General features: G+C 47.0%; 1 protein-coding gene across 6 annotated transcripts in view; it reads right to left on the reverse strand.

Moving 5' to 3' along the window:
• Positions 1–13,297, reverse strand: part of LOC134207367 (carbonic anhydrase-related protein 10) — a 136,030-nt gene that overhangs the window by 53,706 nt on the left and 69,027 nt on the right. For all 6 annotated transcript variants that reach the window (XM_062683093.1, XM_062683090.1, XM_062683088.1 and 3 more), the window contains exon 3: positions 5,123–5,170. In XM_062683093.1, coding sequence (XP_062539077.1) covers positions 5,123–5,170 — 48 coding nt within the window. The remainder of the gene's footprint in view (positions 1–5,122; positions 5,171–13,297) is intronic.

Here is a 13,297-nt window from a genome sequence, read left to right on the forward strand (position 1 = left end):
AAAAAATAAGCATTTCGTAAAAGTTCTTAAACAAATTTCCAGGAGAATTCTGAAAGACATTCCTAGGATTTCCCCTAGGTTTTTCTCAGACGAATTTGCAGACGAATTTTTCGAAGAATTTATGAGGGAAATCCTCAAGGAAAAAAACCTAAACGATGATCCGTGAGAGTTCTTGGAGGAATTTCCGGTAGAATACCAGAGGCGTATGTGGGAGGTGGCTCTAAAGTATTTCTGCATGAGCTTCGAGAGAAATCCGCAGAAAAATTCTGGAGAGTTCTCGATGTAATTTTTGTAGATTTCTAGAAGCGGAGGAAATCACGGAGAAATTTCAATAGTAAATCCTTGTGGAATTTTTGGGTTCAAACGATTTTTTTGAAGGAATGCCTGAAACAACCCTCGAAGAAATTTTCGGGGACATTGATGGAGGGATTACAGAAGGAATTTCAGAAGTAACTTCCGGAGGATCTCTTGGAGGAACTTCTGGAGGAACTTCCGGAAGATCACTTGGAGGAAATTCCGAAAGAACTTCTGGAGGCTCTTTCGGAGGAACTCTTGGAGAAACCAGAACTTCCGGAAGAACTTTATAGGAACTTGGAAGAATTTCCGGAGGAACTCTTCGAGAAACTTCTGTAGGAATTCCTGAAGGAACTTCCGAGAAAACTCCAGTAGAAACTTCCGAAGGAACTCCTGGAGGAACTTCCGGAAGATCTCATGGAGGAACTTCCGGAAGGACTCCCGGAGGAACTTCCGGAAGGACTCCCGGAGGAACTTCCGGAGTAACTACTGGAATATCTCTTGGAGGAACTTCCGGAATGGAGGAGGAACTTCTGGAACTCGCAAGAATTCTTGAAGGGACTTCCAAGGAAACTCTGGGAGAAACTTCTGGAAAAAACTCTTGAAGGAACTTCCGGAAGAACTCAAGGAGGAACTGCCGGAAGAACCTCTGAAAGATCTTCTGAGGAGCTCCTGGGGGAACTCTTGGAGGAACTTGAATGAACTTCCGATGAAACTCCTGAAGGAACTCTTGGAGAAACTTCCGTAAGAACTCCTGGAGAAACTTCCGGAGTAACTTCGGGAGGAATTCTTGGAGAAACTTCCGGATGACTTCTTGGATGAGCTTCCGAGGAAACTCCTAAAGGAACTTCCGGAAGAATTCCTGGAGGAACTTCCGGAAGAACTCCTGGAGGAACTTCCAGAGGAATTCCTGCAGGAGCTACTGGAGGAATTCCTGGAGGAACTTCCGGAGGAACTTCCGGAGGAATTCCTGGAGGAACTTCCGGAGGAATTCCTGGAGTAACTTCGGGAGGAATTCTTGGAGAAACTTCCGGATGACTACTTGGATGAGCTTCCGAGGAAACTCCTAAAGGAACTTCCGGAAGAATTCCTGGAGGAACTTCCGGAAGAACTCCTGGAGGAACTTCCAGAGGAATTCCTGCAGGAGCTACTGGAGGAATTCCTGGTGAAACTTCCGGAGGAACTTCCAGAGGAACTTTCGGAGGAATTCCTGGAGGGACTTCCGGAGGAATTCCTGGAGGAACTTCCTGGAGGAACTTCCGGAGGAATTCTTGGAGGAACTTCCGGAGGAATTCCTGGAGGAACTTCCGCAGGAATTCTGGAGGAACTTCCGCAGGAATTCTGGAGGAACTTCCGCAGGAATTCCTGGAGGAACTTCCGCAGGAATTCCTGGAGGAACTTTCGCAGGAATTCCTGGAGGAACTTTCGCAGGAATTCCTGGAAGAACTCCCGCAGGAATTCCTGGAAGAACTTCCGCAGGAATTCCTGGAGGAACTTCCGGAGGAATTCCTGGAGGAACTTCCGGAGGAATTCCTGGAGGAACTTCCGGAGGAATTCCTGGAGGAACTTCCGGAGCAATTCCTGGAGGAACTTCCGGAGGAATTCCTGGAGGAACTTCCGGAGGAATTCCTGGATTAACTTCCGGAGGAATGTTTATGAGGTTTCATCACCGCAAGAAACTAATTGATTGATTTTCATTGGCTTTTATCGGTGAGATCGAACTACCTAAGCTCAAAGTGGAAGGGAGCATATTTACCAAGCACGATGAAACACATAATTAAAAGTTATCGCAAGCGAGCGACAAGTATGAAATCGTATAGAAGTTGGGAAGTAAGCAGAGGACCATTGGCGAACAACACGAAATTGAAATTGCTGTTGTTTTGCCTAACGTCTACCCAGGAACGGCTTGGCTGATAGCGTGGGAACTATCTTACCAAGACAGGCAAAATAACAGCCAGGGCAGCAGGGACTATGTCCAAGGGCTTGACGACCCCTGCCCATGGCCACAAAGGTGGACCAAGGTGGAGTGGTGGTAGCAAAGGCGTCTATCCGCCTGCGAAGAGGACTGCAGGGGACGCAGATTGCCATGGTAAAGTTACCGGCCACCAACGCTAGCGAGGTAATCAAAGTTGGTAAGCTGAAAGTTGGCTGGTCGGTATGTACAGTCAGCCTCTACCAACCACCAGTAGTCGATAAGTGCTTCCGCTGCCTCGAAGCGGGACACAAATCGTGGGCGTGCAAAGGGCCGGATAGGAGTAGCCTATGTAAGCGATGCGGCGAAGAGGGTCATAAGGCGCACACGTGCGAGAAAGCACCATCGTGCACGTTATGTGCGAGCAGAAATCAGATACACAACCACGTCATGGCTGGGCCTGTTTGCCCGTTGAGTGTTAGTACGAGGAAGCCGTGCAAGTGACGCAGATCAACCTCAACTATTGTGCGGCCGCCCAGCAGTTGCTGTGGGAGTCGGTAGCAGAAGCCAGGACAGATGTAGCTATCCTGTTGGCCCCGTACCACATCCTCGCGGGTAACCGAAACTGGGTAGCTGACGGATCCAGATCAGCGGCGATTTGTACGACGGGAAGATTTTCTATCCAGGAAGTGGTAAACACATGAGCGGAGGGTGCAGTTATAGCTAAGATAAATGGAGTGTACTACTGTAGCTACTATGCGCCGCCAAGGTGGCCGATAGAGAAATTAACCCAGATGGTTAAACGTCTGACATCACACCTGGCAAGTCGTAATCCAGTAGTCATTGCAGTAGACTTCTGTCACCATCTGTCACCATTAGTGAATGAGTTCGTGGGAAGTTATCAAGCCAGCTTCGTTGACGGCCGCTTGACAACGGACCAGATCTTTACTGTACGGCAAATCCTTCAAAAATGCCGTGAATACCAGGTCCCAACGCATCATCTGTTCGTTGATTTCAAGGCGGCATACGACAGTATGGAAAATTATGGACGAGAACAGCTTCCCTGGGAAGCAACAGTGGATCGTGTGCAAAACTGTGTGAAGATTTCGGGCGAACACTCCAGTTCGTTCGAATCGCGCCGGGGACTAAAACAAGGTGATAGACTTTCGTGCCAGTTGTTCAACTAAAGGTGTCATGCGGAGAGCCGGGTGTAACAGCCGGGGTACGATTTTCAACAGATCCAGTCAATTTATTTGTTTCGCAGAAGACATGGACATTGTCAGCCGAACATTTGCAAAGGTGGTAGATTTGTACACCCGCCTGAAACGTGAAGCAGCAAAAGTTGGACTGGTAGTGAATGCGTCAAAGATAAAGTACATGCTTGTGGGCGGAACCGAGCGCGACAGGGCCCGCCTGGGAAGCAGTGTTTTTACGATAGACGGGGATACCTTCGAGGTGGTCGAGGAATTCGTCTACCTCGGATCCTTGCTAACGGCTGATAAAAATGTCAGTCGTGAAATACGAAGGCGCATCATCTGTGGAAGTCGGGCCTACTACGGGCTCCAGAAGAAACTGCGGTCACTTGGTCACTTGTCACAAGTCATGACAACCTGTACGCGGTATTGATGCAAGATTGTAATAAATTGTTGCAATCTCTGGTTGGGTGTAGCTGTGGAAGAACTTAATGAACTCAAAGCTGTGAGGCAATGTCCCAGTGGGGAATGTAATACCAATGAAGAAGAAGAAAAAGGTTAACACTTTATCATTCGTGCATCCAGGAAGGGAAAATGCGGAAATTTCATAAGATGTATTCGTTCCAATAGAAATATATTCGACACGTTATTGAAGCATCCAATGTTGGAGGGTGATGTTTAAAATATTTCAGGTGGTTAGAAGCGATGAGGTGTATGTGACAGTATGGAAATACTTGAGCCCACATTTTTGGTTTTTGAAATATTTAAAAGCTTTACAATGTCTGGATCTCTGTATTTAATACCTCTGTATCACCTTTTTTGGCCTCTGTCAAACGCCTAGTGCACTGAAGTAGTATATGTTCGTTTATACTCATCCGATGACGTGTAGACAACACGTCTGCGCTCAAAGACCACAGACAGGTCAACCGATGATTGAAGAGCAGCGAACCAGTTAGATCTGAATCGCCGACGGGAATAGATTACCGAACCCAAGCCCCGTTTCATTTAGTGTTAGATAAGTTTGTAATACATAAATGTAGCTCAGCAACCTTGTGTTTGAAAATCAATGTAGTCCAGTCCAACGATTCCATCGTACATCACTTAAAGAGATATAATTTATTTTGCGTTAACAGATATATAGATATATAGGATATGTGAGAATATAACTTCTAATATTTGACACTTATTCTGGAGAATTCACTCCTTGCTCAAAATCAAGTGATCAAAACCCCTTTGGATTCCTCTCGGAAGTAAGAATAGAAAACATCCCTCAAAGAATCCATCAGAGCCAGAAAATCACGTTCGTGTCATTTCATCGCTTACAGTGTTTATCGTTATCGCGTTTTCTCCGCCATTCAAGTCACTGGCACCTAATAATAATCAGTTAGGCCCCCCATCTCCCCCTTTTAGACTCCTCTTCCGCCTTTTAGTAGTAGTAGTGGTAAAGGTTGCATGGTGCCTCACTGCTACACCGTGTTGGGTGACGATGGCCCTGTCGTGACAAACGGTAATAAAATATACTGCATAATGGAGGTCCTGGCGGCAGCTTTTATAACCCTGCCGAGTGTATAGAAGAATTGAATCAGAACTTTAGAACGCTGGCGATGATGACGACAGCGATAACGGTAACATCTGCTGCTGATGTTAGCCGATTTGGTTGTTTTGATTTCTTGTTTTAGCCACGGCCCGGAATGTATGTTGCCCGAAATGGTTTGTGACCTACCTGAGATTCCGTCGTACGTCCACCATTCTTCCCAGCTGGCTTTGATTTCTGCAAAGGAGGTGGAAAATGGAAATGATTTAGGTTGAAATGATTTAATTTTAGAAAGTTAGCCTTTGATGCTAAATGAGTTGTTACATATTCTATCATGTTATATTACTTTATGACGGTTGATGAAAATGCTGTTTTTTTCTCTATTGTGATATAATATTTGCAAACATTATTTATTTACAATTATTATTCGTCATAATCATAAATGTGTTTAATCGGTTACCACATCCATGCAGTGCGGGACAGACAGACAGACACAACATCATTTGGTATGCATTGGGTGGGTCAGCACAGAGAGCCGTTGTTGCATTATCATCACTTTCGGGGTAGAGAACTGTGTCGGGGAAACGTGCAACGAGTTGGATTGCATGAATAAAATATTTTAATCCAATCAAAGCGAGTATGCAAAAGTCCGTTCTTCAGTCCATGACTTCCGTGAGCGTGTAACACAAATGATAGAGGATTCCGATGTGTAGAACAGTGTAGACAAATATGGTTGTTATTGGAGAAGATTTGTCTTTCACTCTCGTGGAAGGTGAATTATAGGATAAAGAAAACGAAGTTGTAATGTACGTATTATAGAAATAGGGAGTAGAAATATAACTTGAAAAATTAAATAATAATTTGAGCCATCAGTTGCGAAAACGCGATTTTTCTAGCACAACTTGTACGTTTGTGCAACGAATTTGTTGGATTTTTCATGTTTTCGAGCCGCACAGCTAGACTTGTCTATGGAGAACTTTGAAATCGTGTGCATCAAAGTTTCACTTATTTTGCGACTTTTGAAAACGAGAGGGAAAACATTTCTTTAGCTTCTGATGTATTCAGTTTTGTATTCTTCCGATGTGAAATGAACTTGTGATTGTGATATGGAAAATTGATCAGTTCCTCCTTATTATCTGCATATTACATTCAATACAAATTAAGAGGAAAGTCGAAAACGTTTAAATTGAAATATCATCAGCGCATCATATCGAGCGAACCATTCTCCCACTTCCATTACTTCAGCACGGTGCCCTTACGGCCTCAGAAACGGTGACTATAGCTGGGAGCCCTTTTCAAAAGCAACTAACAAAAATCACTTTATTTAATTGCGCATCCTCACTGACAGGTGACTATTTATTTAGTGCGCTCCGGTCCCATGAACCCCATCAATCTTTCCCGAGAGCGTCCGGGACAAGTTGACAGAGTGCCAAACGGAAATAAAGCTGCTGTTTCTGCAGCTACTGCCATATCTATAAACCGAGTGGGGTTTTATTTCCAACTCGCCGTCCCTCCCCGAACCATGCAAGGCTACTAAATCATCGAACATCAAGCGAAGAGCAAAATCGAAAGAAAGAATATTCTGCCAGCCAGCCAGCCAGCATCCCGTTCTTCCGGGCATCAAAACAGATAGTTTCTGTTGCGAAGCGACGACGACGCTCCCTTGTCTAACAGGGGAAGCAGATAGCTGGCGCCAAGTGGTCTCCGGTTCCCCACCCTCCCGGCTTCGGCTCCATCCAGAACGCGCCGCTCTTCAACGGAAAGGCACCGAGAACATTGGGGGGATGCTTCGCGTCAGCAATTTTTATATAGCTTGCCCGTGGATGATCGTGGCGGTTCGTGCCAAACAATAACACACAGCGCTTCCCGGGGAGCATAACCAGAGCAGAATGTAGCGATGTGAAGCGGTCGAGTCGAAGCTAAAAATTTATGTGGAAAAATATTTCGGCGTCAAAAAGTCTGGCGCCATGATTATTTTATTACGTGGAGCGAACCGACATCGCCAAAGTCGGCGAAAAAGTGGAACAGATTCAAGTTTGATGGCGCCGGATTGGGGAAGAATAGAAAGATAGAAAAGTTGCACCAGCAGCGGCACCGTGCTGTAAGCGCAGAGAATGTAACCCTTCTTAGACCTTCTTCGGGAGGTGCCACTTGAGCTAAAGCGTCTTATCAAGGATTCTTTTGTGACTTTGCCTTTGGATGGGGTAAACTAGAATCAAATAATACATTATATCGTTTTGCGTAGGACTGAGAAAGTCTGTACAGCGAATCGTGGGGTTATCATTCAATCAGAAAGTAGATACTGAGCTGCTCAACGCTCTGAATAACGATTTGAAGATAAAAGTAGCACGAGAGCTGATTTGTTACTTCACAATGGTAAGCTGCTTAGTAATTTGTGCAACTAGCAAGAAGATGATTATTTCAATAAGAGTTGAAAAATAAAATATTACGAGCGCTGAAAACTGACAATGACGAAAATGGGATTTTATATGACAAATCGGAAATAGAAAATGGTCTTGAACATGTTCATAGAGAATTTTGAAGTTATTTCACTTATTAACTCTTTCGGAACGAAAGGGTCAGATATGCCTGGCGTTGTACATAGGCTGTGTAAAATCACAGAATAGAGATAGGTCCCACTTTCTTCAGCAAAATTGTGCATCACGATGTTGACATTACAGGAAAAATATCGATGGTTAAGTTTGACTGTACCCTGAAGACTAAGATATCCAAAACCTTGGGAAGATTTCACTTCTGAAAGCATGCAAATAAATCTGAAATATTTCATCCTATACCACATTGTTTGATAATTCACACTCAATCAAGTTTAGCCATCCTGAACCTCAAGCCAGTGATTATTTTCCAGGAATACAAGATCCTCAAGGCACTCCAAAGCGTTCTCGAGTTCAACGCATGGTATTTACCAGACAAACCAAAGCTTTTGCAATGTTCTCATTATAATATTGGTATTTTTTGTTATGTCCTCATCATCGATGTAAACCCAATTAGGTTTTTGTTGTGGAAAAAAATATTTTATTTTGTGGAAAATTGTGTACTTGTTTATTGACGATCAACCATCTTTCACGACTTGGTCGATCGAGTAGATCGCATGTTCTGAGCTTCAGGACGATTTGGAGAACCAAGAAGTACCTTTTAAAAAAATAAGAAGGGCTATATACAAGACACGATCGCATGACGTAATACAGTTCAGTGTAATCAAATTTTAAATGTCACCAGTCAATTACCAATTTTGGTTCGGACAAATTTTTGCGGTATTTACACGATTGAAAGGATCTTTTAAGATTTGTTTATTCAAGTGGATATTCGTGTCACAAAACAATGTCCAACGAAAAAACCCACCAAGTGATTGAAAATATTTGGGAGGGAGAAGAAATGCCTTCGAGCTAGAAGATGGCCTCATCCCAAGAAACATTTTTGGTATTAAAATGGTCATGAAAACCATTATTCTATAAAACCATTATAAAAACCGAATGTTTCTGTGGATATGTCCTATATTCAGATTCAATTTAGCTAATTATCAATGTATAACATTCCTCAATACCGCCTATAAGGTAATCTCCCGAATTCTGCTTAGCAGACTGTGTCCGTTTGCGAAGACTTTTTTCGGCAAATATCAAAGCGGTTTTCGAGAAGGACGACCAAAAACGTAACAGATGTTTACTCTATGACAGCGGTTCTTGACCTTCTTCTTGATAGGTACCCCTTCGAGCTTATGCTTTTATTGAGGTACCCCCTATTTTTGTAGTTGAAAATGAAAATATGCGTAACTTTTAAGATATTTAAAAAACGAACCTGGAAACTAACGGGATATAGAGCTCTTCAAAAAGTTGCCTGATTGTTTTATTGTTTGAAACTTTCCAATTCAAATTTATGCAAGTTTATACATCAAGCTTCTTACAAGAATTTGAGGATTATTGGAGGCTTCCGAGCCTCTTAAAAGAAGCCTTCCGACCCTCTTGAAAAAAGGCTTCCGAGCCTATTGAAATGATGCTTCCGAGTCTCTTGAAAGGAGGCTTCCGAGCCTCTTGAAAGGAGTTTTCGAGCATCTTGAAAAATGGCTTCCGAGCCTCTTGAAAGTAGGCTTCCGAGCCTCTTGAAAGTAGGCTTCCGAGCCTCTTAAAAGGAGGCTTTCGAGCCTCTTGAAAGGAGGCTTCCGAGCCTCTTGAAAGGAGTTTTCGAGCCTCTTGAAAAATGGCTTCCGAGCCTCTTGAAAGTAGGCTTCCGAGCCTCTTAAAAGGAGGCTTCCGAGCCTCTTGAAAGGAGGCTTCCGAGCCTCTTGAAAAATGGCTTCCGAGCATCTTAAAAAGAGGCTTCCAAACTTCCTGAAAGGCGGCTTCCGTTTCTCTTTAAAGGAGGCTTCCGGGTCTCTTGAAATTAAGCTTCCGAGCCTCTTCAATTGAGACTTCCGAGCCTATTGAAATGAGGCTTCCGAGCTTCTTGAAAGGAGTTTTCGAGCCTCTTGAAAGGAGGCTTCTGAACCTCTTGAAAAAAGCTTCCGAGCCTCTTGAGAGGAGGCTTCCGAGCCTCTTGAAAGGAGGCTGAGCCTCTTGAAAGGAGTTTTCAGGCCTCTTGAAAGGAGGCTTCTGAACCTCTTGAAAAAGCCTGAGCCTCTTAAAGGAAGCTGAGGCCTCTTGCAAGGAGGCTTCCGAGCCTCTTGAGGGGAGGCTTCTGAGCCTCTTGAAAGGAGGCTTCCAGGCCTCTTGAAAGGAGGCTTGAGGCCTCTTGAAAGGAGGCCTGAGCCTCTTGAAAGGAGGCTTCCAGGCCTCTTGAAAGGAGGCCTGAGCCTCTTGAAAGGAGGCCTGAGGCCTCTTGAAAGGAGGCTTGAGGCCTCTTGAAAGGAGGCCTGAGCCTCTTGAAAGGAGGCTTCTGAGCCTCTTGAAAGGAGGCTTGAGGCCTCTTGAAGGAGGCTGAGGCCTCTTGAAAGGAGGCTTCCGGGCCTCTTGAAAGGAGGCCTGAGCCTCTTGAAAGGAGGCTTCCGAGCCTCTTGAAAGGAGGCTTCCAGCCTCTTGAAAGGAGGCTTCTGAGTCTTTAAAATGAAGCTCTGAGCCTCTTAAAATTAGTGGGCTTCCAGGCCTCTTGGAAGGAGGCTTGAGGCCTCTTGAAGGAGGCTTCTGAGCCTCTGGAAAGGAGGCTCTGAGCCTCTTGAAAGGAGGCTTCTGAGCCTCTTGAAAGGAGGCTTCCAGGCCTCTTGAAAGGAGGCTTCCAGGCCTCTTGAAAGGAGGCTTCCAGGCCTCTTGAAAGGAGGCTTCCAGGCCTCTTGAAAGGAGGCTTCTGAGCCTCTTGAGAGGAGGCTTCCAGGCCTCTTGAGAGGAGGCCTGAGGCCTCTTGAGAGGAGGCCTGAGCCTCTTGAGAGGAGGCTTCCAGGCCTCTTGAGAGGAGGCTTCCGAGCCTCTTGAGAGGAGGCTTCCAGGCCTCTTGAGAGGAGGCTTCAGGCCTCTTGAGAGGAGGCCTGAGCCTCTTGAGAGGAGGCTTCCAGGCGTCTTGAGAGGAGGCTTGAGGCCTCTTGAGAGGAGGCTTTCGAGGCCTCTTGAGAGGAGGCTGAGGCCTCTTGAGAGGAGGCTTGAGGCCTCTTGAGAGGAGGCTTCTGAGCCTCTTGAGGAGGAGGCCTGAGGCCTCTTGAGAGGAGGCTTCAGGCCTCTTGAGGAGGAGGCTTGAGCCTCTTGAGAGGAGGCTTCCAGGCCTCTTGAGAGGAGGCTTCCAGGCCTCTTGAGAGGAGGCCTGAGGCCTCTTGAGAGGAGGCCTGAGCCTCTTGAGAGGAGGCTGAGGCCTCTTGAGAGGAGGCTTCCAGGCCTCTTGAGAGGAGGCTTCCAGGCCTCTTTAGAGGAGGCTTCCAGGCCTCTTGAGAGGAGGCTTGAGGCCTCTTGAGAGGAGGCTTCCAGGCCTCTTGAGAGGAGGCCTGAGCCTCTTGAGAGGAGGCTTCCTGAGCCTCTTGAGAGGAGGCTTCCAGGCCTCTTGAGAGGAGGCTTGAGGCCTCTTGAGGAGGCTTCCAGGCCTCTTGAAAGGAGGCTTCTGAGCCTCTTGAGAGGAGGCTTCTGAGCCTCTTGAGAGGAGGCTTCTGAGCCTCTTGAGGAGGAGGATTCTGAGCCTCTTGAAAGGAGGCTTCTGAGCCTCTTGAAAGGAGGCTTCCTGAGCCACTTGAAAGGAGGCTTCCAGGCCTCTTGAATGGAGGCTTCCAGGCCACTTGAAAGGAGGCTCTGAGGCCTCTTGAAGGAGGCTTCTGAGGCCTCTTGAAAGGAGGCTCTGAGCCTCTTGAAAGGAGGCTTCTGAGCCTCTTGAAAGGAGGCTTCTGAGCCTCTTGAAAGGAGGCTTCTGAGCCTCTTGAAAGGAGGCTTCCGAGCCTCTTGAAAGGAGGCTTCCGAGCCTCTTGAAAGGAGGCTTCCGAGCCTCTTGAAAGGAGGCTTCCGAGTCTCTTGAAAGGAGGCTTCCGAGCCTCTTGAAAGGAGGCTTCCGAGTCTCTTAAAATGAGGCTTCCGAGCCTCTTAAAATTAGGCTTCCGAGCCTCTTGGAAGGAGGCTTCCGAGCCTCTTGGAAGGAGGCTTCCGAGTCTCTTAAAATGAGGGTTCCGAGCCTCTTGAAAGGAGGCTTCCGAGCCTCTTGAAAGGAGGCTTCCGAGCCTCTTGAAAGGAGGCTTCCGAGCCTCTTGAAAGAAGGCTTCCGAGCCTCTTGAAAGGAGGCTTCCGAGCCTCTTGAAAGGATGCTTCCGATTGTCTTGAAAGAAGGCTTCCGAGTCTCTTAAAATGAGGCTTCCGAGCTTCTTAAAATTAGGCTTCCGAGCCTCTTGAAAGGAGGCTTCCGAGCCTCTGGAAAGGAGGCTTCCGAGCCTCTTAAAAGGAGGCTTCCGAGCCTCTTGAAAGGAGGCTTCCGAGCCTCTTTAAATTAGGCTTCCGAGCCTCTTGGAAGGAGGCTTCCGAGCCTCTTGAAAGGAGGCTTCCGAGCCTCTTGAAAGGAGGCTTCCGAGCCTCTTGAAAGGAGGCTTTGAGGCCTCTTGAAAGGAGGCTTCTGAGCCTCTTGAAAGGAGGCTGGAGGCCTCTTGAAAGGAGGCTTCCAGGCCTCTTGAAAGGAGGCTTCCTGAGCCTCCTGAAAGGAGGCTTCTGAGCCTCTTGAAAGGAGGCTTCTGAGCCTCTTGAAAGGAGGCTCCGATCCTCTTAAAAGGAGGCTCCGAGCCTCTTGAAAGGAGGCTTCCGAGCCTCTTGAAAGGAGGCTTCCAGGCCTCTTGAAAGGAGGCTTCCTGAGCCTCTTGAAAGGAGGCCTGAGCCTCTTGAAAGGAGGCTCTGAGCCTCTTGAAAGGAGGCCTGAGCCTCTTGAAAGGAGGCTTCCGAGCTTCTTGAAAAGAGGCTTCCAGACTTCCTGAAAGGCGGCTTCCGATCCTTTTAAAGGCGGCTTCCCGGTCTCTTGAAATTACGCTTTCGGGCCTCTACAATTGAGACTTTCGAGCCTCTTGAAAAGAGGCTTCCGAGCCTCTTGAAAATGGCTTCCAAGCCTCTTGAAAGGAGGCTTCCGAGCCTCTTGAAAGGAGGCTTCCGAGCGTCTTGAAAGGAGGCTTCCGAGTATCTTAAAATGAGGCTTCCGAGTATCTTTAAATGAGGCTTCCGCGCCTCTTAAAGGAGGCTTCAGGCCTCTTGAAAGGAGGCTTGAGGCCTCTTGAAGGAGGCTTGAGGCCTCTTGAAAGGAGGCTTCAGGCCTCTTGAAAGGAGGCTTCTGAGGCCTCTTGAAAGGAGGCTTCAGGCCTCTTGAAAGGAGGCTTGAGGCCTCTTGAAAGGAGGCTTCAGGCCTCTTGAAAGGAGGCTTGAGGCCTCTTGAAAGGAGGCTTCCAGGCCTCTTGAAAGGAGGCTTGAGGCCTCTTGAAAGGAGGCTTGAGCCTCCTCTTGAAAGGAGGCTTCTGAGCCTCTTGAAAGGAGGCTCTGAGCCTCTTGAAAGGAGGCTTCCAGGCCTCTTGAAAGGAGGCTTCTGAGCCTCTTGAAAGGAGGCTTCTGAGCCTCTTGAAAGGAGGCTTCCAGGCCTCTTGAAAGGAGGCTTCTGAGCCTCTTGAAAGGAGGCTTCCAGGCCTCTTGAAAGGAGGCTGAGCCTCTTGAAAGGAGGCTTCTGAGCCTCTTGAAAGGAGGCTTCCGAGCCTCTTGAAAGGAGGCTTCCGAGCCTCTTGAAAGGAGGCTTCCGAGCCTTTTGAAAGGAGGCTTCCGAGCCTCTTGAAAGGAGGCTTCCGAGCCTCTTGAAAGAGGCTTCCGAGCGTCTTGAAAGGAGGCTTCCGAGTCTCTTAAAATGAGGCTTCCGAGTCTCTTAAAATGAGGCTTCCGAGCCTCTTAAAATGAGGCTTCTGAGCCTCATGAAAGGAGGCTTCCGAGCCTC

Source organism: Armigeres subalbatus, chromosome 1, assembly GCF_024139115.2.
Source record: "Armigeres subalbatus isolate Guangzhou_Male chromosome 1, GZ_Asu_2, whole genome shotgun sequence".
Taxonomy (NCBI): Eukaryota; Metazoa; Arthropoda; class Insecta; order Diptera; family Culicidae; genus Armigeres; species Armigeres subalbatus.